Source organism: Lacerta agilis, chromosome 8 (genome assembly GCF_009819535.1).
Source record: "Lacerta agilis isolate rLacAgi1 chromosome 8, rLacAgi1.pri, whole genome shotgun sequence".
Taxonomy (NCBI): Eukaryota; Metazoa; Chordata; class Lepidosauria; order Squamata; family Lacertidae; genus Lacerta; species Lacerta agilis.
Window position 1 is genome coordinate 68,741,001 of NC_046319.1, and position 22,907 is coordinate 68,763,907.

The window sequence follows — 22,907 nt, forward strand, 5'->3', positions numbered from 1 at the left end:
CTGATCCCTCCGCAGCTGTTTGGTACAGCTGTTATTTGGAGAAGGAGATAGTTCTATGTCCAAGCAAGGTGTCTGGGAGTTTGTGTGTGGAAATTCCCGAAAACAGCACCCATGTCTTACTGCACCCAGGCACATTCATGCACAAGCACACAGACACACAAAGTCTGACATTTCACCGCAGCTGGAGAAAGTAGCATTTTAATGTCATGGAAGAGACTTGGCAGACATAAAAGGTCAGAAACACAGAAAGGGGTCAGCGAAACCAGGAGAACGGGGCTCAGTGGAGAGCTTTCCTAAGGGCCAGCAGTACAATGAGCATCAGGCATTAAGCTTTGACAGGTGCCACCCACACCTGCTCCTCCTACACAGCCTAGAGGGAACTGAAGCAGGTGAATGTTATAGCACTGCCCTCTGCTGGAAAGAAACCACACTGCTCTGTTGCGAGAGAATGCAGATAACCTCAAATGATACCACATGCAGCAAGGTTAGCCTATAACTGAGAGTCGTTTTTCCAAGCAGGTGAAGGTGGTGTAATGGGAGAACTAGCGTACACACTCATTTATTGCATCCTACACACCCAACACTCAGGGCAAAGGCGGGAATTACTTTCTGCCTCCAGGTTTTCACTTGGGAGTAGAATTCCAGTTTAGGTCTGGATTTTCAGAGCCAGGTTGCATTGCTATGCCACAGGCAAAGATTTAGGCTAAGGATGGGGAAGCCGTGGTCCTCTAATTTGGTGCTGGACTCCCATCAGCCCCAGTTACCATAGGCAATTGAGTTGAGAGTCCTATCACATCTGGAAGGGCTACGGCTTCCGCATCCCTGGCTGGTTAGATTCAGCCAGCTTGCTGAGCACAGCAGCTGGATATTCTGCACTGACTGTAGGAAGGTCTTGGCAAAAAAGCAAGCTATAATAAGGCCAGAGCTTCTTCATCCTGTCGAAACTGTCACTATTTTTTGTTCAAGAAAGAAAGGCCTCAATTTACTCTCATAAAAAAGAGAAAGATCTCATACTCCCTTCCCATTTATAAGAGTGTATTATTGTGCATTTGGCAGGGCTGGGAACTCGCACTCCACCAGACAGGAACAAAATGAACATTCCCCGCTACGTCTTGTGGCTGCAGCTGCTAAATACAACAAATAGGCTCTGGGGGAATTGCAAAATCCTGGTTAGGGAGCCTCACGGTTAGGGCTGCATTATTCATCACCCTCTTCCTGGGGGTGGGGGTTAGGAGAGGGTTAGTACCTCTGATGGGGGGACACATTGTGCTCCTATTGGGGTAGTTTGTTCAGCTTTGGGCTCCACCCTGCACTCAGCTCTCACCTGTGGCTCCTAGAAGCTGTGAGCATATGACGGCAGCCACACTCTGAGAAATGGCTTCAAGTGGCCGGCTAAACCAGGTGAGGGTAGCCGATGGGTCTCAAACCCTCAGGGAGTTAAGGACTTCCCCTGCATATGAGGACAGGCTCCAGCAGATTGAGTGGATGAGACCAATAGTGGGCCCAATGGTCAAGAAGGCAATTTCTGCACATCCTGCAGAGGGAAGCGAGGGACAAATGGGGCTCCTCATCAACTTGGGAAGGCAGCCCATCTAGGAGACGGAAGACTCTGATCCTAGACCTCTGCTGCCTTGAGGGATATCTACAGAAGACAAGGCTAAGGAGAAACCCCTACACAAATCTGCAGTTCCCAAGGTGGTTGGAAGGCATCTTGTATGCCTCTGTCCAGCAACTCCTACAGCCAAGCTGCTGTCAAACGTATTGCTCTGCTTTCCTTTGGGCCACATCAGCAAGGCCGAGAGAGGGGTCTTGCCATCTGGGCAGCCCGGGACCTCCATACACACTGCCCAGGCTTGCGCCCTGGGGAGGTCACTCTGGTGCTGCTAACACAGCAATCAGACTTCACCCCTGGAGGCGCACTCCATTGTCTCTTGAGACAGACAGGTGCCAACAAAGTGCTCGCCTTCACCTTTCCCAAAAACAGTGCCATCCAAATGTCGCCAGGACTGCAACTCCCTTCATCCCTGGCCATTGGGCACGCTGGCCAGGTTTGATGGGAATTGGGAGTCCAACGAGATCTGGGATGCACCGAGTGAGAAAAGGCTGCCTTGCACTCTGCACTTGCACTGAGTAACTGAGATTGCACCGAGTGACAATCTGAAAGGCCAGTGGAAGCAAAACTCCACTTTGGATGAGCTCCTAGCTTCTCTGGAACAAGAACACCCCTTCTGTTTTCTTTTCATGGACAGAGCTGCCAGCCTTTATGCCTAGATATGTCTGAAAATCATTTCTACCACGGCTCTTGGGAAGTCTCATCGTAACCGTTTGAGCACCAGGAAGGCAAATTTAGTATCCCCCATTGCCTAGGATTAGGATTAAGCTTGAGCAAAATGTGCCGGACGACAACCCTTCTCTCTCTGCGAGGGAAATCGGAGTCTTGCAGCAAGCTAAGCACTTCCAAGTTAGGCTGGGATCACCACGAAGACAGCAGGCATGGCATTTTGCCAGGTTTGGTGCAAGAGGCAGGCAGCTTGCTGGGGAGCAGGGAGGCGAGGGCTGTGTGCAGTGCAGAGACAGGAACACTCTGGATCATGAGGGGACGGCATGTCAGGAGCAGCCTGGGAGGAGAAAAAGAAAACTCAGGTGCAGAAGGAGTTAAGTTCAGAATAAATCCAGAAAGGCAGAAGCCCAACAGATGCCCCCAAAGAGATCACAGTTTCTCCAGATGGTCATCCACGACATACTGCTCTGTAAGGTGTCCCACAGTCAATTTAGAGGAAAGGACTGTAGCTCAGTAGGAGAGCACGTGTTTGGCATGCAGAAGGTCTCAGAGTGAATCCCATCAGCGCCAGCTAAGTCTTGGAGAGGCTCTTGCCTGAAACCTGGAGAGCTGCTGACTTAGGATAAGGCAGCTTCTTGTGCACTTGCCTTCCAGGCCTCTCTGTAATTGCAGTCCTGGAGGTGCCTGGCTAAATTAAAAGGGGTAGGATTCACCTTTAAAAGCCCTAGGCAGCTCAGGCCCTGCGTACCTCAAGGACTGCCTCTGCCAGGCCCAGAGTTGGCACCCAGGATTCCTGGCCAGTTGCCAGTAGTGGTTGGCTGGTGCCTCTTGGAACTGGTAGGTTTTAAGGCAGGGAGACCGACAGCAGGTGGCGCTAGAGACAATGTCTGGCAGAGGTAACTTATTCTCGTTTTCTCCCCACCAGCCTCTTCCCTGCTGAGGATAGGGGACAGGAAGATGGCAGGTAGTGCCAACCCCTGAGCTGGCTGGAGGTAAGAACGCAGGCAGGCTGGGTTGATTGAGCTTGGCAGGGGAATGCCCATTCGCTCCAATGGATGAGCCTAAATTGGCTGCCGGGGTCCGGCAGACCCTGCCCTATTGATGGCTGCCCCTCAGCCCCCTCTTTAACCACTCCGGTGTTCCAATCAGCACTACTGGCAGGGTGTGCGAGCCGCCATTCAGCGTTTCCCACAATACCCCTGGACTGAACCCTGGCCACGCAGGTCCTAGTCCAAAAATCTAACCACTGTGACACACTGCCCATTCAGTAGTGTTCACTGGCCCACTGGAAAGTTCTACAATCACTTTCAATTCCGATATAGTGTAAACTATGAACAAAGCTGTGGACTTGATTTTCAGAACATGCTTGGGGGACCTGGAGCCCAACCAGTCTGTCCAAACCAACGGTCCATCTCCCCAGTCCTGCAGTATATGCAACTCACCAGTTTCAGGCTTCTTCTATCTCATCCTTGTGGATAAACCTAGCAAGGAGAGTCAGAAAGAGACAGTTTTAAAAAATTGTTGTTTTCCCTAAAAGGCTTTAAGCTTTCTTTCCTTCTTTTTTCCTAATCCACCCCAGGCAGGAACAATTCACCCCAGCAGTGTGTCCTGTTACGTGACAAATCAAAGCAGTCCCAAAACACATTTTGCCCCACAGCGCAGGATCTAGCAGAGGGGTGGGGAACCTCAGGCCTGGGGATGGAATGCGGCCCTCGAGACATCTCAATCTGGCCCTCCGCAGGCCACAGCTTCCTCACAGGCCTTTCTTTGTGCCTCAAGTTTTTTTTTGTTTGGTTTTTTTGCCTGGCTGGATCCTGTCAAAGAGCTACAATCCCCAAAGTTCCCTGGAAAGAAGAATTGATTGTTAATCCACTCTGGGAACTGCTGCTCTGTGAGGGGAATAGAGGTCTCCTAACAGCCCTCAGCACCCTTAACAAATTATAGCTCCCAGGATTCTTTGGGAGAGGCCATGAGTGTTTAAAGTGGTATGATACTGCCTTAAATGTGTGGTGCAGATGGGGCACAAGTTGAACACGCAGTCCTGCCACACAAAAGTCCACTCGCTTTCTTTGTTTCAGCAGCTCAATTAAGGTGGGAAAAGTCATATCCTGGTTGCTATTTTTAAATACCTGAGCCAGGAGTCAATGCACTTAGAAATCCTACCAGCAGATCCCAATCTACCTTCTGCCGACCCCTTAATACATATACAAGCTTTTGTTTTGTTTTGTTTTTACAATCAAGCAGTACATAATTTTTATGAAATAAACAAATAAAAAGTTTTTAACGAAACAAATAAATCTGATGTAGGCACAAGGCTCAGCTCCTCGGTTTTCTTTTTTTAAAGTTTCTAGTCCTCATGTATGAGGAAAAGAAGGGCGCAGCAGGGGAAAGTGAAGGATAACTAAAGTAGGCTGGATCTTACGCCGAATCGAGCTGCGCAGGGCCCCCTCCTCCTCGTCAGGTTCACCCGTCCTGTAAATAGAAAAAAATATATTTGTCATGCTGCGCTTAATGAAAACACCTCGTTCTCTTCATATCCTGCAGCTATTTCTGTTTTTTTAAAAACCACGGTGTTTTGTAAAAGAGCAAAGCGATAGCTCCTCCTGTTGACAGATAAAATAACTACTCAGAGCACCAACAGAAATGGTTAATTAAGGTGATGTGAGTTAATGAGCCTTGCCAACTATGGATTTATTCACACTTCCATGGGCCCAAAAGGGTTGACTACCTATGTTTTGGATTGTGGCAGGCTCTGTCCTGCTGTCTGGAGGGCTGGTGGTCTGAGCCCTACTGCCAAGGACCCCTCCTTCCAACCCAACTATTCTGGTGGGGGAGCAGGAAGCAGTGGCGTAGCGTGGGGAGGGCCACAGGGGTAATTGCCCCGGGAGCAAAAATTTTAAGGCCGCCAAATTTCAACACCTGGTGCTGTCTCAATACAGTTGTGTGATTCTGTTGCTGGGCTCCATTGAAAACGGCCTCTCCATGAGAACCTCTCCAGGCAATGGAACGACTCACTTAGTTTTCTTATCTCTACAGCTGCAGTCCCTTGGGTGCCGCAGATGCTGTTAGGCAGCTGAATGCGCATGCGTTCTCTGTCTGTTTTCTTCCTTCTCACCCTCGCTCCTCTGGGCAGCCCGGAGTGCTGGCAACCCATGCTATGCCACTGGCGGGGAGGGAGAAGCTTTGTATTTACTTTTCCAAAGCCCCAAGTTTAACAATTTGCTGTCTTGCTACCAGGCCAGATTCAAGTTGCTTGTGTTAATTCATAAAGCCCTAAACAACTTGAGGTCCAAATACCTTAAGGACTGCGTGATTCCTTATGGTCCACCTCAATCACTGAGACTGTCTGATGGATGAATTCTGGCTGGTTCCCAACGCTCTTAAGGTTGGGTTGGTCTAAATGCCCTGCCCTGCGGAACTCCCTGCCACTAGAGTTCGGCAGGAACCATCCCTTCCTTCTTTAAGATGTCTTTTGAAAACTATATTGTCACGAACCATAACTTTTTAAGCAATCACTATGTTTCACTGGTGTATTTATGGATGCTTTTGGCTGATTCTATCCTTATATGTTGCATACCACCTGGATATATTTTTTATGAAACTGCCGGCTATAAATATGTACAGAAAGAAATAAACAAAATATTGTGAAAGCTCCCGAAGAAAACAAAGGAGGTAGCTTAACAACTGTGCCGTCTTAGCACATGGGGAAGCTTTTAGTGAGAAATTCCTTTGGAAATGAGCGAAGCCAAATGTCCAAGTGTAAATAGTTTTTATCTGGAGGAAAGTGTGTGTGGGGAGATCTTTTTCCGATCGTACTTCTTGTTGTTTTGTACCAAACTGTTTTACTGTACACCTTGGTATTGTTTTAATGAGAGGTGGTATACAAATATTTTAAATAATAATAAATAAAGGGAAGGCAACAAAATCATACACAAGACTTGCAAAGAAAAAGAAAAATCAGCCTGACCTAGCTAGTTACATTTTACCTGCTTAAGCAAAGTCTTGGATTTCAGAGCATGTGCAGAGTTCCTTATAGAAGAGAATTTCTGAGCAAGAGAATATCTTTGGTCTCCTGATTGGATGGTTCCAATAAGACAAAGACAGAGCGCAAAGCCTGTTTGTTCGCAGAGGCAGATTGATTTTTGGCCTATTTGTGTGATAGACTACTGGCACAAGAGATAAAGTATATTTTGCCAATCAGGAATTTCTTTAGAGGTTGATTCCACCTCCTTGATGATTCATAAAAACTTAAATTACAAGAAGGCTTAGCTGTTTTTGATTAGATGAGGCACTGCAATAAATGGTTATCAACCTCAGAATGCATACTGAAGAATAAAAGACAGGATATCAGTTTGTTGCAGGCTTCCGGAGGAATGGTCTGATCACAGATGTTCTAGACTCTAGAGGGCGCTGTTGTCCTGTTCAGGTTATAATGTCACATTCTCCAAGACTCATAATTTGATTACGCTACTTTTCTTTCTCCTTCCTAGGTTACCTGTCTGATCTGTCATATATAATAGCCCCTCCATCCTAGGTCACCCACTCATTTAAGCTTTTCAGGAGAAAGGCATTACCTCTGTTGCTGGTTGAACTTGCAGCGACAACGTCGACCTGGAAAAGAGAGAGAGAAATCCCAAGTAGGGCAAACAGTGAAAGAGAATCAGTACAGGGACAGGCAAGGGGCAAAGACTCTGGGATTGCCAGCCTTCTTTTGGGAAGGGAGTGTTGCCAAGTGGCTGGAACAGAAAGCAGCCCACATTAGAGGGAGCCCACGGATCAATGGTAGAATGCATGGAGACAGTCCCAAACTTAAGAGCACTGCAGCCAGCCAGTCTTGAGCTAAATAGATCAACAGTCTGAGGTCCACATGGGGCTCAGAGACTACAAGTGAGACCTGCAACAAAATGTTGCAGCACAGAGTGCTGCTGCTTGGGGTTCCAGCAGCAATGCCCTCCCCCCGAAAACTCCATTCCACACATCCTCTCAATGGCATTCTGAGGACACAAGCAGTTTTCATTGGGTTGCTCTTTTGGTTGCAGAAGACACACGGGTTTTCCCTTGATGTGTTTTCCTTTTGCAAACCTCAAGGTTCCCCCAAGGATGCCAACACACCCTCCTGTATCTCAGAGGCTCCCATTTATCTACAAGCCTGGTGACACTCAGCAGCTGCATGTGCTGTTAACGTCCTGCAGAAGACCACCAGAAGGTGGCAGTAGAAAGATATGGCAGAGCATGTAACTTTGCCTGTGGAAGGCCCCAAATTCAATCCCCAGTGTCTCCAGGGAAATGAGAGATGGGAAGGACCTCAGCTGAGGTCCCTGTAGAGCCTCTTCCAGTCAGAGGCAGCAATAGCGGACAAGGCAGGCCAAATGCCTGAGTCCGTGAAAGACAGCTTCATATATAGAATCATAGAATTCTAGAGTTGGAAGGGACCACAAGGGTCATGAAGTCCAACCACCTGCAATGCAGGATTTTTATTTTTATTTTTGCCCAATGTGGGCCTCGAACCCACAACCCTGATATTAAGAGTCGCATGCTCTACTGACTGATCCGTATGTCCACATGGGTTCCTCAATCCATTTCCCTTCAGTAGTTTCCCCCTCCTACCCCGCCTACACCACCTGCTTTTCACTCCTCGAGAGAAAAGGTACAAGTATCCAGTGTGTGAGGCAAGAGTGTGCAGCTGAGCCCCGCTGTGTGGGTCTTAGAGGAGAAAAAAAAAACTGGACAGTGGTGGCTGGTTCCCATTTGGAACTGGCTAGGGAGGTCAACAGTAGGTGGCGCCAGAACACGCTAATTCTAGTTTTGTCCACATCCTCCTCCCTGATGACTCTGAGATTGAGGACAAGGATGGCCAGTAGTACCATGTATGCTGGATGTAAGGAAGCAAGAGTTGGTGGGGCAGTGTCCCTTTCGCTCTGAGCAATCAGCCCTCCACAAGACAGGAATGTGAAAGGAGCCCTTCCTCCCCCCGCCTGCACAGGCTGCAGCTTCTGCAGCTGCATTTTATTAAAGTCACAATGTTGGGGAATTTCAGCAGGTGCCACGGCTCAGCTTGGCTCATTATAAGGCAGGCAAAGGGGGGGAGGGAGGGAGAGAGAGAGAGAGAGAGAGAGAATCTACTCACTGAGCACAATGACAATGCCAAGCAGGAACAGGACGACAGCAAAAACCAGCCCCCCGATTCTCAGCGAGTGGTAATCTGAGAAGGAAGGAGAAGGAAGAAGTGGTCATTTCCAGCTGGGAACATATCCCCGACTTGGAATGAGGGGACGCTCTTGCATCAGTGTTCCCCAACCCGGTGCTCTCCGGATCAGTAGCAGCTGGTGCCCATCGGGACAGGTAGGGCGAAAGTCTGGTAGCCCAACCTGTAGCCGGAGCTCCCAAGCCAATGATAGCAAGCGCCAACTAAGGAAAGGAGTCCCCAATCTCCTCGGAGAGCACCAATTCCCACAGTTCCCCGTGGAGAGGGATTGACTGCTAAACTGCTCTGGAAATTGTAGCCCCATGAGGGGAATAGGGGTCTCCTAAGAACTCTCAGAACAACAGCTCCCAGGGTTCTTGGGGGGGGGGGAGAGAGAAGACTGTTTAAAGCGGTATCACAGCACTTTTAAGGCACGGTGTAAATGTGGCACTGGTTTCCTCCTCCCTGTTGAGTCCTAGAAGGCCAGCACTGAGACTAAGAAATAGGAAGCTAACAGCCAGAGCCACCTCTTGTCAGTGAAGAGGTAGGCAGACATGTGAGGGCTGGCTGGGGACAGACTGATCTTGGTGCAGCAGTGCCCCACTTTCTCAAATGGATGGGTCTCCACTGTGGGGAGCAAGGGAGACATAGGCTGAGGAAAACAGCCTCCGCAGGTGGCGACAGAATGTAAAACCTTCTCCCTTGCATCAATGCTGCGCTCCAAGTCAAGAGTCTTGCACCTCTTTGTAAAGTTGTATTTATTTTTTTTAATTTCAAAAACGAGGAGATCGGACAACACGTTTTTTGTTTCTAAAATTCTGTTAGGGGGTCTCTGCCCTTGCCATCTATCTCCTGACCCCAGGTAGTAACAGCTGGCTCACCATAATTGAATGGGTCATATGGAATGTCCTTGGGTTGTGGTGGTTCTGAAAGAGAGACAAACAAACAAACACACATATATAGAGGAGATTAATAATACGGTTATCCTTAAGTCTTCCCTGCCCACCCCACCCCCCGTCCCCATTAATCAATCACTTTATACTGAACATCTTAGCAGTATAATGGCTTTCCATGATCTTGATAAACCCCATTTGGCGGAAAATGTTTTGTTTTTATTATTTGTTTTTATTTATACCCCACCGTCCCTCGTTTTTAAATTGCGTTTCCAATCCCACCTGGCAACTAAGCGGCACATAAATTAAGAAATAACAACAAAAGTAATGCCGAAAAGGCCTGGATATATAAGGGGCACTTTCAGACACCTGCTATTTTCGGGTGACATTCAAGCACATACCGGCAAGTTCAGGTTTATTTATTTGATTTATTATATTTCTGTCCTACCTTCCGCCGCCTGCCCCCCACCAGAAGTTTGAGGTGGTGTATATGGTTTTCCCCTTCCCCATTTAATCCCCACAGCAACCCTGTAAAGTAGGCTGAGAGGCAGTGACTGGACCAAGGTCACCCAGTGAGTGTGGATTTGAACCCTGGTCTCCCAGGTCCTAGTCCAAGATTCTAACCACTACACCACCTTGGCTCACCAAGATCCTTTTTGACTATAAGGTGCAGTACATTTTTGAACTGGATTTTCTTTTTGTGCAGAGTACAAAATGCCCAAATGTCAGCAGACGTTCTCAGACGTTTCTCCTCCTCCTCCTCCTCCTCCTCCTCCTCCCCTGCCCCCAAGCTTACCTGCTACTGCAGATCCTATCAAGACCCCACACAGAGGCAGAAGGAACCACAAGTCCATGACTGTTCTGAGGAGATATAAAAACAACGGATAGTCAGATTCCTGGCTTGAGCAATGTGCAGGATGTAATATGCTTAGCTGAGATTCCTGCATTGCAGGGGGTTGGACTAGATGACTCTCGGGGTCCCTTCCAATTCTATGATTCTGTGGTTTGATCTGCCCACCATCCGGGCAAGCAAGAATTGTCAGAATTCAAGGACGCATTCTAGCCAGGCAAAAACTCTCAGGTAGAGCACAAAGCAAGGCTGGTGAGGTGTGCACCGGGAGGGAAAGCGGTGTGGCCTGGAGAAAGGGGGCGTGGCCTGGAGAGACAGAGCTGAGGACCACACAGAGAGTCCTGGAAGGTTGCATTTAGCCCTGAGGTTCCCTACTACAGGGTCCAACTACACATTGTGTTAAGCACACTTTCTAAAAAGTGTACTTAGCCCCAGCATGCAAAGAGAACCCTATTGGGGTCCATCTAGACCCCAGTGCAAGAGGAAGGGGATAAACCTTTCTCCCCTATCCTGTTTTTCACTAAAAAGCAGCTGCCATGAGCTACAAATTCCACCTTTTCAGACCTCTCCTTCTTCTTCTTCAGGGCATTTCCCCTCTTCATTCCCCCTTTCTTCTCCCTCCTCCACCCTTTTCTCCCAACAGCAGTGTTCAGCAAGGTTGCTGCCTTTCCCTCTTGAGAGGGCCCCTGCGCTGTTAACGGACGCACCAATCTGAGGCAACCAGCAGAAATTCAACAGGTAACGTTTCCCACCTCGCTCAGCACTGCCCTGCAGTAAGAACCCAGCCTGTTGAGGAGTTCCCGCTGAACAAGCAGGAACCCTGAGAGAACGCAAAGTCAGCTACTCTTAAGGATGGAAAAGTAAACAGCAAGTCCACCGGGAGCCGGGGGGGGGTACGATTAAAAATAGAGCTTTGCTGAGAAACGTTCCAGAATTAGAGAACGTCCCTCAAAATGCAAGCAGGAAACAGAGATGGCTGAGAAGTGTCAGCAAGACGGCTGCGGGGAGAGGGGCGGTTGCGGGGGGGGGGGGGGGTCCCAGATCAGCCAGGTGGAAAGGGAAATGGACTGGGAGAGGAGAGGAAATGGTTCCTCAAACAGCTGGAGCTGGACCCATTATTTCACATCCTGAAATGGCCTCAGTGGCCCTGTGGAAGGGAGGGCAAAGGCCTGTAACTATGGCAACAGGCTTTTTTGCAGCCACCGAAAACTGCTTTGCAATGTTTGCAAATGATAACCTGTCCCTAGGGCGCTCAGGGACGTTTCAGGGTTTCCCTTCTGCCTGCCCCCCTACCATGTGTGGATCAAAGTGCATTTAAAAAGAAAGATGGGGAACTCAGCTAAAATTCAGAGTCTCTGTTTGCAAGTGCCCATGGCCTCCAATGGCCAAGGCAGCACTTACGGAAAACAACTGAGGCTTGCAATAAAATGCTGCAGTATATATCAGGCCTCTGACCTGCTCAGCCCTGCTCCAGGATACTCCATTCTGTACCCCTCTCCCCTGCCCGTTACTCAGGGGTCCCATTTGGCTCAACTTCTGTCGGCACTCATCACATAACTTCGCTGCTAGGCACCGGTTCAAAAACAACCACCACCATTGGACTAATGCTGGAAGGCAGACACACAATTGCCTGGGGGGCAGGCCGGCCCCTGCTTCCTCACTTCCTACCCCAGCCCCATAGTGCTCAGACAAACAGATCCTTTCCACAAACATCCTTCTGGCTTGCATGTTTGGCTGCTGCTATCACGGACCCAGCAGGAAAGGGGAATAGGAACACTCCCATGCCTTGGCTCACTCTCTGCCAGAAAGGCCACGCTTTTAACTGCAAACGTCAGCCAACAGATTTCTCGGTGCAACAAAGAACGCCCCGGCTCACACATTTGGAGCTTGCTTTAAACGTCTGCTCTCAAACCATTTTGTTTGCAAGCTCTGCAACAGAACTCGCTTCAAATGGCCTTTCAAGGTACAGCGCCACGCGTTTGCAGATGCTCTGCTGCAGAGCGACAACACGTCCTCCTTGTATTAGCCAGATTTGCAGCTAGGCAATGGTGCTGGCATCGACTGAGAGAGGTTTTGCGGGTAGAAGCAGCGACCTGTCAACCACCTGTCAATCAATGAGTGTGGGAGGGGCTGCAAAGAAGCGGGTGGGAGGGGACCTCCTCCTCTGCTAGGACGACCCTGGGGACCTCACAACCATGGCACAAGACCAAAAATGTGGAAGCCAGGCTCTGGCATGGAGCAGAGTGTCGCCAAAGCCTTGTGGAATGTACAGGAGATGTTTGGGCCTGCCCAGGCAGCTCGTAATTTTCAGATCCATTGGACAAGGGTACAAAAGCTTCTCTCCATGCTGGGGAGATTGAAACGGGGGGACGCAGACGGTTAGACTGGCTGGACAATCCAGGGACAGCCAGGTTTAGAGCTGCCTGAATGTTCTTTTGTCGGTTCCTTGTACCCTTCATTTCCCACACATACACACCCTATTGTTTGTTGTTGTAGCTGCAGAGCAGCACCCGCCTGCCTTTCCCTGCTGCTCAATAACTGCACCCTAGCGGGGAGCACATTCCTGGAAGAAAGCAAGTTGGCTGCTGGGGTTGCCTCCAGCAGGGCTAGCAATGCTACCGGGCACCAGGAGAAACAGCATGCCCCTGGCAGCCGATTTTGAACCCCACTATGGGGGCAATACATCTGTCGCCTCCGGGCTGCCTGTGTTTTGCGGGAGGGATTCAAGCGCAGAAATAAATTTAGGCTTGCAGAATTCCAGTGGGTAAAAGTGCCCAGCTGTTGTCCTGCAACCACAAATCCTTGGTGGAGCAGGGCGGACAACAGACCCTTTTTTGTGGTTAGGAAAGCGGCAGGGAGCTGAACTGAAAGTTGGTTAATGGGAAGATGCATAAACACCCCGCAAGGCAAACCAGGACGAATGCTTATCACCATATACTCTCCCCAGAAACAAATCAGCATGAATGCTCAATGAAATAGAGTCAGTATGGTGGGGTGGTTAAGAGACCTGGGAGACCAGGGTTCAAATCCCCAGGAAGACCTGATGCTCACTAGGTGACCTGGGGCCAGCCACAGTCTCCCAGCCTAAACAACCTCACAGGGTTGTTGTGAAGTTAAAAAAGGGGAAGGGAGAAAAACATGCACACCACCCTGAGCTCCTTGGAGGAAAGGTGGAGTATAAAAGCAATAAATAAGATATATATTTTTAAAAAAATTAAAGCTAGACATTGCCTAACCTCTGTGTAAGCTGTGCGCAAGCGAATCCACATAAATGCTCAAGAAACAGATCTGCAAGAGCCCAATATTAATGTAGGCTATTCTGCCATGCTCTCAAGCTTCACCACCCCCTAGTATCCGACGGGCCAGAGGGGCTGCAAAAACAGGAGGTCCGATGCATGTGCCAATCTGTCGCCATTAATGAAGCCGATTGCATTATTGTTAATTTGCCCTGATGGGAGCATGATGCAGAGAATTTCGGGTTCAAGCACCCAAACGCCTTGGACAATCTTGGCATTGCAGTGCTGAGTTTCAGAGGAAAGGGGGCAGAGAGAGAAAAGAGCCCCCTTGCACCCACTGATGGATCCAGTTAACACTGACTGTACCTCAACTGGATAAGACCTTTCCTTGGGGGCTGCATGCCCACCAGGGCCATTTTCAACCAGTTTTAGGGGGGGTGCGAGGGGGAAGGAGATTCCGTCACACAACCTTTTTGCTGGCAGAATCTTAGCACTATGTTGAACACAAGCCTGTACCCTTAAAGCCCCTTTCCCTCCCCACAAAGAATCCTGGCAACTTTAATTTAGTGAGGGCGCTGGGAGCATGTCACATCCACACCAAAGGTTTGTTTCATTTATTTGTTTTTATAAGCTTTTTTTATATATTTCAAAGAGAAAGTTAAAGCAACATTTGCCAATGTACAATCATGATTTTCTAATCTATGCTGCATGCTAGTTATTCTATATCTTACCTTTTCCACAGTATTTTCAAATCAGTATTTTATTGCTGTTTTTACTCTAAAGCCGCTTGCATTTTAGCATGTTTAACAATAGTTTTTTTAATTAAAAAAGTCTACAAACTTTCTCCAATCCTCCTTGAATTCTGCCTCATCTTGATTTCTGATTTCACTAGATAAACTTTTGCCATTTCTGCATATTCCATCAATGTGAAAAATCACAATATATGTTTAAAGCACATTAAAAACACATGCCCCCCCCCCACCACAGAATCCTGAGAACTGCAGTTTGTTTTAAAAAAACAACACTGGCTTTCCAAGCATTGCTACACACCAAAGAAAAACGCTTGCCCCCTGATTCTGCCATGCCCCATTCCAAAAAGCCAACACAACCACTCGGCTGACAGCTCCATTACAGCCACTGACACAGCTGTCCCTGTTCCTCCCCGGAGAGGTGCCCATTCTGCTGGGGCTTTGGCACACAAGGGTGTTATATTATCCCACCCATAGGCTCACCCTCGCAGGAAACTCACCCTGCCCAACAGCAGTGCCCTTGGGGTCGTCCTGTCTCTTTTCCCCAGATAAGGGGTGGGAGAACTGCTTTGCTACCTGCCCCGTGCAGCCCCTCGCACTTACCCCTCAGGATCCGTACTGCTGGGCCTCCCTGGTCTTTTGAGAGGAGATAAGGGCTGGTTGGAGCTGAGGGAAAGGAACAAACTTTTTTTTAAAAAAAGAGGGAAGGTACTAGCAAGTGGCAGAGAGGGAAAGATTAGGGGAGCTAAATTAAGTCTGCCTTGGCTCCAGGACAAAGGCAGGAGGGGAACAGCAGCGGGTGCTGCTGACCAGAAGGTGCGAAAGAAAAGAAAAAACCCACAGACAGCACAGCAGAGGAGACTGCCTGGGAACTGTAGTTTGCCCTCCACAGAACTACAGTTCCCAGAACCCTTAACAAACTGTGGTTCCTAGGATGCTTTGGGCCAGGGTTTCCCAAACACTTGTCTCTGGCTGTTTTTGGACTACAATTCTCATCACCCCTGACCACTGGTCCTGTTAGCTAAGGATGATGGGAGTTGTAGTCCCAAAACAGCTGGAGACCCGCGTTTTGGAAGCCCTGCTTTGGGGGAAGCAATGTGCTTTAAAAGTATGGGGTGCACACAGCCAAAGAGGGAGGTGGTGTTGGATCAGGCTAGACTGCTGCCCCCAAACTATGGGATGGACTACCAAGCAGGTCTACAGAAGAGAGTGGCCCTACAATTCATGCATTTGTATAGTGTGTGTGTGTGTGTGTGTGTGTGTGTGTGTGTGTTTTCATGTTTTGAGAATATATACCACAGGAAAGCAAGCTACAAGGACATTAAAATACATGCGCCAATGCAGTATTATTGTTCTTTAAAGTAGCAACTGACTGAATCTGACATTATGCCGAGGACAATCTGTTAACCAAGGGTACATCAGGTTTGGAAACCTTGAAATGAAACCAGCCCTTTTGTTTTCTCCTCTGCGGGGATGCCTGCAAGCTTTGCCATGACTCACGATTCATTCATTTTAACTAGCTAGATTGCCCACACAAACTGATGCCACGCTCTTTGGAGAGAGAATGAAGCACCTCTCTTCCCTTTTGCAGACTTACCTGGAGGCTAAACTCCTGCATTTAATTTATCCATTTAATTTATTGCATTTATATCCCACCTTTTCCTCCAAGGAGATCAAGGTAGTGAACATGGTTTTCCCCCTCCCCACTGAATTGCCACAACAACCCTGCAAGGTAGGTTAGGCTGAGAGGCAGTGACTGGCCCAAGGGAGCGTCATCTGGAGAGTGGCAACATGAGAACAGGGCCTTTTCTGCAGTGGCTCCCTGTTTGTGGACTGCTCTCCCTAGGGAGGCTCAACTGGCACCTTCACTACATATCTTTAGGTGCCAGGTTAAAACAGTCTTCTTCACCCAGGCCTTTGGCTAATATAATCTATGGCTTTTAAAACTAAGTGTAAGATGTGTGTGTTATTGTTTTGTTTATTATGTTATATATTTCTGTGTTTATATACTGTAAACCATCCTGTGATCCTCATTAAGGGTGGTATATAAATTTAATAAATAATACTGGCCAAATGGCAATTTGAACCCCGGTCTCCCAGGTCCTAGTCTGGCCCTCTAACCACTACACCTTACTGTCTCTCCCCTAAGCTAAGCACCTGGCCTGCCTTTGATTTCCAAGGCAAGGGTGGGATGGGAGGGGTAGGACTGGGAATGGAGAGTGCAAAGGTTTAACCCTTTCTCTGCATGCTAGTTAACTCACCCCGCCCTCCCACCCGGCCCGTTGCTTCTTGTCCTTATCACAGGCAAACACACACGTCAGCTATCTTAAGAAGAAGAAAATACGCAACAACAGACTACACATTTAATGCAGACTGCAGTTTGTCCGTTCCTTAGCATAGTTAACTAGACTTTTTGCTGTAAGGGGCTATTGGGTCAGTGGTTTGATCCAGGCAGGACCGGTGCTAGGGCTTCTGGCACCCTAGGCGAGACCAATCTTCTGGCGCGCCCCCCCTCCCCCTGCCAAAGCCTGCTTTAGCAGGAGGTGGGGGGGGTGGAGAGGCAAGCAGCGGTTTCTCCGCTGTAGCAGAGAAGCCGCTGCTCGCCCGCCGCGCCCCCTGCCAAAGCCTGCTTTAGCAGGAGCCGGGGGGTGGTGTAGGGGGCAAGCAGCACCTCTCCGCTACAGTGGAGAAGCTGCTGCTAGCCTGTCCCACACCCCCACCCAAGCCTGGCCAGCGCCCCCTCCATTTTGGCGCCCTAGGCAACTGCCTAGTTTGCCTAAATGGACGCGCTGGCCCTGGATCCAGGTTGGTACATTGGGTATCAGAAACCAAAAAATGCCCCCCAGAACCAGCTGAGAGGCACAGCACAGGTGAGATCCTTTTATCGTTATTTCGGTGGAACCATCCATGCACGTCTCTTTGCACTTGGAATGGGGAGCATGCGGCCTTCCTAGCAGCAGCATGGTGAATGGTCAGAGACGAAGGCCAAAGCTTCTTCAACCTTACTTCACTTTAATATACTCAAAACAAAGGGGCGAAAGGAAGACAGATCTCTGCCTCAAGAAGCTGAAAATCTAAATTCCAGCAGTAAGGGAGAATAATGAAGAGAGCCAGGGGCACCGACTCTATAAGGCTAAGCTGTCTATGCCTCCCAACAATACCTGTTGGGAGCAGGCCAAGGTCTTTTTGTCCAACCCCCTGCAATGCAGGAATCTCCTTTCTTGTAACTTGAAGCCATTGGAGCAGGAGAAAACAAGCTTGCTCCATCTTCCATGCGGCAGCTTTTTAGATATTTGAAAATGGCTATCCTATCTCCTTTCAGTCTCCTCTTTTCCAGGCTAAATATCCAGCTCCTTCAACTGTTCCTCATAAGGCTTGGTTTCCAGACCCTTGGTCATTTCAGTTGCCCTCCTCTGCACATGTTCCATCCTTCTTAAATTGCGGCACCCAGAACTGGACATAGTAAGTATTCCAGGTGTGGTCTGACCAAGGCAGAATAGAGTGGTACTACCCCATGGGTTAAGACACTGCAACTGAGAATTATGGCTATGGGACTCTCCCCATCAAAGCTACTGGAGCAGGATCTAGCTTCAGCCAAAAGAACAGTAATTTATAAACTAGATGAGATAGATTTGCAGCAGAAGATGGCTCTGGGTAATGGCACTTGCTCTCCCTTAAACCTTGGCTTATTACCCTTGCAAAAACTCCCTGAATACTTGGATTCTCTTTCGGTAGCAGCCCACAGATATGCCTTTATAAAGGCAAGATTCAATGTCTTCCCTTCCAATGTAATGGAAAATAGAATCTCTAATGGTCAGATATCTCTTTTATGTGATTGTCACTGTGGATCACCTGAATCGCTGCACCACATACTCCTTAGCTGTCCTCATTATTCCTTGCTCAGGAGTAAGTTACTTGCTCCATATCTAGTGGGATGTACGGGTGATGCCAAAGAAACCAAACTGAGATTTCTACTGAACGACGAAGATCCATCTAGATCACGCACTGTTGCCAAATACTTGAACAGAGTCTTAGCTCTAAAGAAGAAAAAAGGGCTCTGATATGATCAGGAGAACCCTGCTAATCCAGGAGCCAAAATGCGAAAATAGATAGTCGGACAGTCTGTGCTTTTATTTAGTAACGAGCAGAGGGTTTTAGCCTCTGGCGAAGGTTTTTAATATTATAGGTTGTTTTGGAATTGTATTTTATGTGTTGGGCCAATGGCCGTAAATAAAACTTACTAAAGTGGTACTATGACTTCCCTTGACTTGGACACTATACTTTTGTTGATGCAGCCTAGAATGGCATTATCTTTTCTTCTTCTTCTTCTTCTTCTTCTTCTTCTTCTTCTTCTTCTTCTTCTTCTTCTTCTTCTTTTCTTCTTCTTCCTGCTGCTGCTGCTGCTGCATCACCACACTGTCATCTCATGTGAAGCTGTAGTTCAAAACATCCAGAAGGCAGCAGGTTGGGGATGTTTAGGAGATATAGACAGAAAGGGGGGGCTTGGTTCCTGCCTCAGACTCAGCCATCCGTTGGCTCATCGCTCTTGTAGGTGTTAGTATTGTGGGAGGCAGGAGAAGAGGTGACCCAGCAAGGAAAATTCCTCTTGGGTGTAGCACACAGGAGTTCAGCTAAGCCCTTTGGCCAAGCCCTCTCCCCTGACATGTTGTTTGGCAGCCCTGTCTAAATATACCCAGGCTAGCAGGATGCTGGAGTTATAAATATCCCCCATACTCGACCCCCATGGCATCCAGCCTCACAGCTCTGCTTGGGTTCATTTCAGTACCAAGCCCTTCCAAAGACGATAAGTAGCAACAGCATTCCACCTTTGCTGCAAGCCTGTTCTCCATTTGCACAAAACTCACGGGCCTGGAGAAGACTGGAGAAGGGTTTGTGGGTGGGGAGCAGCAGTTAATATCTCCATGCATTTGCACCCTGGCCTTGATCCTGAGAAGGGTTGTCAGAGAGGCTCACAATTAAAACTATCCATTTAAAATGACAGGCGGCTACATTAGAAAAAAAAGAAGCAGAACATTAAAAACTCGGGCAAATTATAAAACTTTAAAACCCACGTCAGTAGAGTGTTATATTGTTTTAATTGCTTTTTTTACTGTTTTAATAGTTATAATGTTTTCATGAACTTGTATTACATTTTTAATAATGAATGTCTTCAACTTTTGGATGAAATTGCATTATTGTGTATTTTAAACATGTCTGGATATATTTGTTGCCGTTTATACTTGTAAAGTGCTTAGAAGCTCTTTTGGCAACTCAGCGGCATATAAATAAATAAATAGCTAACAGCAACTGTGGGAAATTGCAGTCAAATATAACTAGCAAGCCTAGGGCTAGTTAATGGATGAAGGAGTTAAAACCACAGAATTGCATTCCTAGACTCAGTTAGTGCACGCCCCCTCACCTCTGGTGAAGGAGGATATGCTTAACATACAAGGAAGAACCAATGTCCCCACTGTGGAAGGATGTGTGGGTCCAGAATTGGCCTCCACAGTCACTTACAGACTCATTGTTAAAACCATGTTTATGGAAGACAATCTTACTCGGCTGTTAGTGATCGCCAAAGAAGAAGATTTATGTTATCACGGTGCTCTCCAGATTATTTGGACTGCAATCATTCCCAAGTGTAACAAACAGGCTGGTAGAAATGAGAATCATCAGGCTTCCACACAGCACATAAGAAGACCTCTTGTAGGATTAGTTTGCACAGCATCCTGGAAAGGTTGTACTTCAGCAGTTGAGCAGCTCCTTTGCCTGCAAAAGGTCTCAGGTTCAATCCCTGGCATCTCCAGGTAAGGCTGGAAGAAAAAAATTCCTGCTCGGTGTCAGCTAGATCAGGGGTCAGCAAACTTTTTCAGCAGGGGGCTGGTCCACTGTCCCTCAGACCTTGTGGGGGGCCGGACTATTATTTTTTTTGGGGGGGGGGGTTGAACGAATTCCTATGCCCCACAAACAACCCAGAGATGCATTTTAAATAAAAGGACACATCCTACTCATGTGAAACATGCTGATTCCCAGACCGTCCGCGGGCCGGATTGAGAAGGCGATTGGGCCGGATCCAGCCCCTGGGCCTTAGTTTGCCTACCCATGACCTACATGGTATAAGAAGACAACTTCCTGCATTTCCCCCAGTGGCCAGCAAAACCTGACAGCATTAGCCCTTTCTCTTGCTGCTGCCGTTCCCCAGCAACTGGTCCTCAAGAGGCAGGCTGGCTGCCTTTGACCTGGCCATTTGCATGTAGCCCTTTGTAAGACACACCCTCCATCCATTTGCCTAACGCCCCCTTCCGGGCCACCCCAGCACGCCAAGTTCCATAAAGAAATTCTGTAATTTGCAAAACACTAACACAGCATTCTCACAAGCCCAGAACGTTTCCCTTTGGAATGTTGCTAAAGGCAGTCAAAGAAATGGGCTATTCTTTGTCTCTTAAAGCCAAGCAAATATTTCTAGTCAACATGAGTCGATTGGGTCACTTGCCATGCTCACCTAACACAAACCTCCCATTCAACCATCTTCCACTTAGGGTTGCCTGCCAGCCACCTCCACCTCCACCGCCAGCACCTAGGATCCTGTGTCTCTTTCCAGCTGAGCGGCATGCAAAAATTCAACAAGAGAAGGCTTCCCTGGCAATAACATGATGGGGTGGGGGGGGGGAAGGTTTCCCCTGTTGAACTTGTGCCCGTTTGCACCACTGGGGAAGACACAGAAGCTTTTCTAATAAGAGTCATGCGGCTCTTCGGAGTTATCCTCCCAGACCCCTGGGATTATTCCAAAATATTGGATCTTTCCCACAGATTTCAAGATCACCCCAATGCCCTTTGCAGGAGGACAGTATCCTTCGTATGCTGTTAAATTTTCAGAGACCACAACTAATACAGAGAAACCCAGGCACAGGCTCTTCCACATTATTCAGCTGTTTCATGGGGCTTGGGGAAGGAAAATTGTTTATTTGCCCCATCAACGGAGCACCAAGAGGCACGCACACCACCCCAACAACCAGGGGCAGCAACATCAAGGGGGGAAAGTCTTGGCTCAGCTGTAGAACATCTGCTTTGAGTGCCGAAGGTTCCAGGTCCAATCCTTGGCTTCTGCAAGTTAGGAGCTGGGGAATTCTCCCGATTGAAACCCTGGAGAAACAGCTGACAATCAGTGGTGGGCAATGCAGAACTAGAGGGACAGTTGGTCTGCTTCCTCCCTTCTTAAGTTGGCAAAGGTCAGACCCCCACCCCACCCCACCCCAGACCCTAACACACCAACAAGAGCCCCCTAGACCTGCCACAGTGAGGGAGAAGACTCACTAAGAGGCGTGGGGCCATGGAGAGAGTCCTGCCCTCCAAAAACCTGGAGCTGACTTCGCTAATAGCTCCCAACTTAGATTTAATAGTCCATTAATGACGGGTGACCACCAGTTATTAGCACTTTCAGTACAGTATTAGCACTTTCCAGGAAGCAAAGTCACGCTCATCTCCAGCACAAAAGGAAACCCGACCTCCAAAAGTAGGCGATTTCGTGCCCCTTATCCAGATTCTGGCGTCTCTGTTCACTCGCACCCACCTCGAAATAAACCCACAACAGCAGACCGTTGCCTTGAACTTACTTGGCAAAGCGCTTTCCGAGAAGTTCAGAGACGCACACAAACACCGGTTGCTTTCGGTCGCCCCCACCTCTTCTTACCCGTCCTCGCTGCTTGCCACGCGGTTCCGGGCCCGATCGGTGGTCCCGACCTTGGCGCGCTTCCCTTGCCGAGCGTCGGAAAGCAGCCTCGTCGCCGGCGCGAACCCGGGTGGGCGTGGGAGGCGCCGCGGGGGCCGGCCGGGCCTGGGCGGGGCGCGGAGCTCGGCGGGGCCGGCCGGGGGTCAGCAGCCGGAGGGAAAGGCCGGAGGAGGGAAAGGGAGGCAGGCAGGCTGCTGTCGTGTTGGCGTGCGCGCACAGCTAGCGCGCCTCGCGGTTGCGTGTGGATGGCGCACGCGGCAGATCCGGGGCGTGGGGCTGCTTGACGCGCGCGGACACGCGTGTAGTGAATGAGATCCATGCCGAAGACCGTTCATGGCAGGCGTCGATTTCTCTTCCCCTCCTTTTTTTACTCGTGTTTCTAAAAAGTGACTCTGAGGAATGCGTGGACGCTCCTCTCTGTCTGGCACACGCCCCGCCCCCTTAATCAGGTTTTTTTCCTGACGCCCCCCACCCACTCACCCCACGACCGTCCTTTCTCTTTGCTTTCTTCCATCGCTGCAGACTTTGCCCACCCTCGGTAACAACACGGTGATGTCTCCTCGTGGGTTTGTGCGCGCGTGCGCGCATAGCAACGCTGGGAAGTCCGGGATCAAATTGCAGGGGGGTTGGACTGGATTACCCTTAAATTCCCTTCCAACTTTACAATTCTAATATTCTATGAAATCTCCACGAAAATCACTTGGATTATTTTAGGCCTATCACCGCCTCTCAGCCTAATTTACATCGCAGGGTTGTTGTGAGGAACGATGGATCGGGACAGAACGACATATGTCATCGTGAATTCCTTGGAGGAATAGTGGGGATATAAATGTCATAATAAATAAATGCATTGGAGAAAAGCAACATACGTATCGGGCCACGCCTTACTTTCTGGGCAAGCTTTTACATGATCTCACTAACACGCATTCTTGGACTCGGAACGCCACTTGGCAGCTCTTTCATTCCAGAGTTTAGTGCGCACAGA

At 48.8% G+C, this 22,907-nt stretch overlaps 1 protein-coding gene across 1 annotated transcript; it reads right to left on the bottom strand.

Moving 5' to 3' along the window:
* Positions 1–1,884: 1,884 nt before the first annotated feature.
* FXYD1 (FXYD domain containing ion transport regulator 1) lies at positions 1,885–22,026 on the bottom strand. Its single transcript, XM_033158121.1, has 8 exons — positions 21,807–22,026; positions 10,155–10,219; positions 9,347–9,391; positions 8,409–8,483; positions 6,856–6,892; positions 4,704–4,753; positions 3,724–3,762; positions 1,885–2,618 (listed from the first exon to the last, which is right to left on the bottom strand). The coding sequence occupies exons 2-7, from the start codon at positions 10,210–10,212 to the stop codon at positions 3,740–3,742; spliced, it is 288 nt and encodes a 95-aa protein (XP_033014012.1). The 5' UTR covers positions 10,213–10,219; positions 21,807–22,026; the 3' UTR covers positions 1,885–2,618; positions 3,724–3,739.
* Between the last annotated feature and the right edge of the window lie 881 nt (positions 22,027–22,907).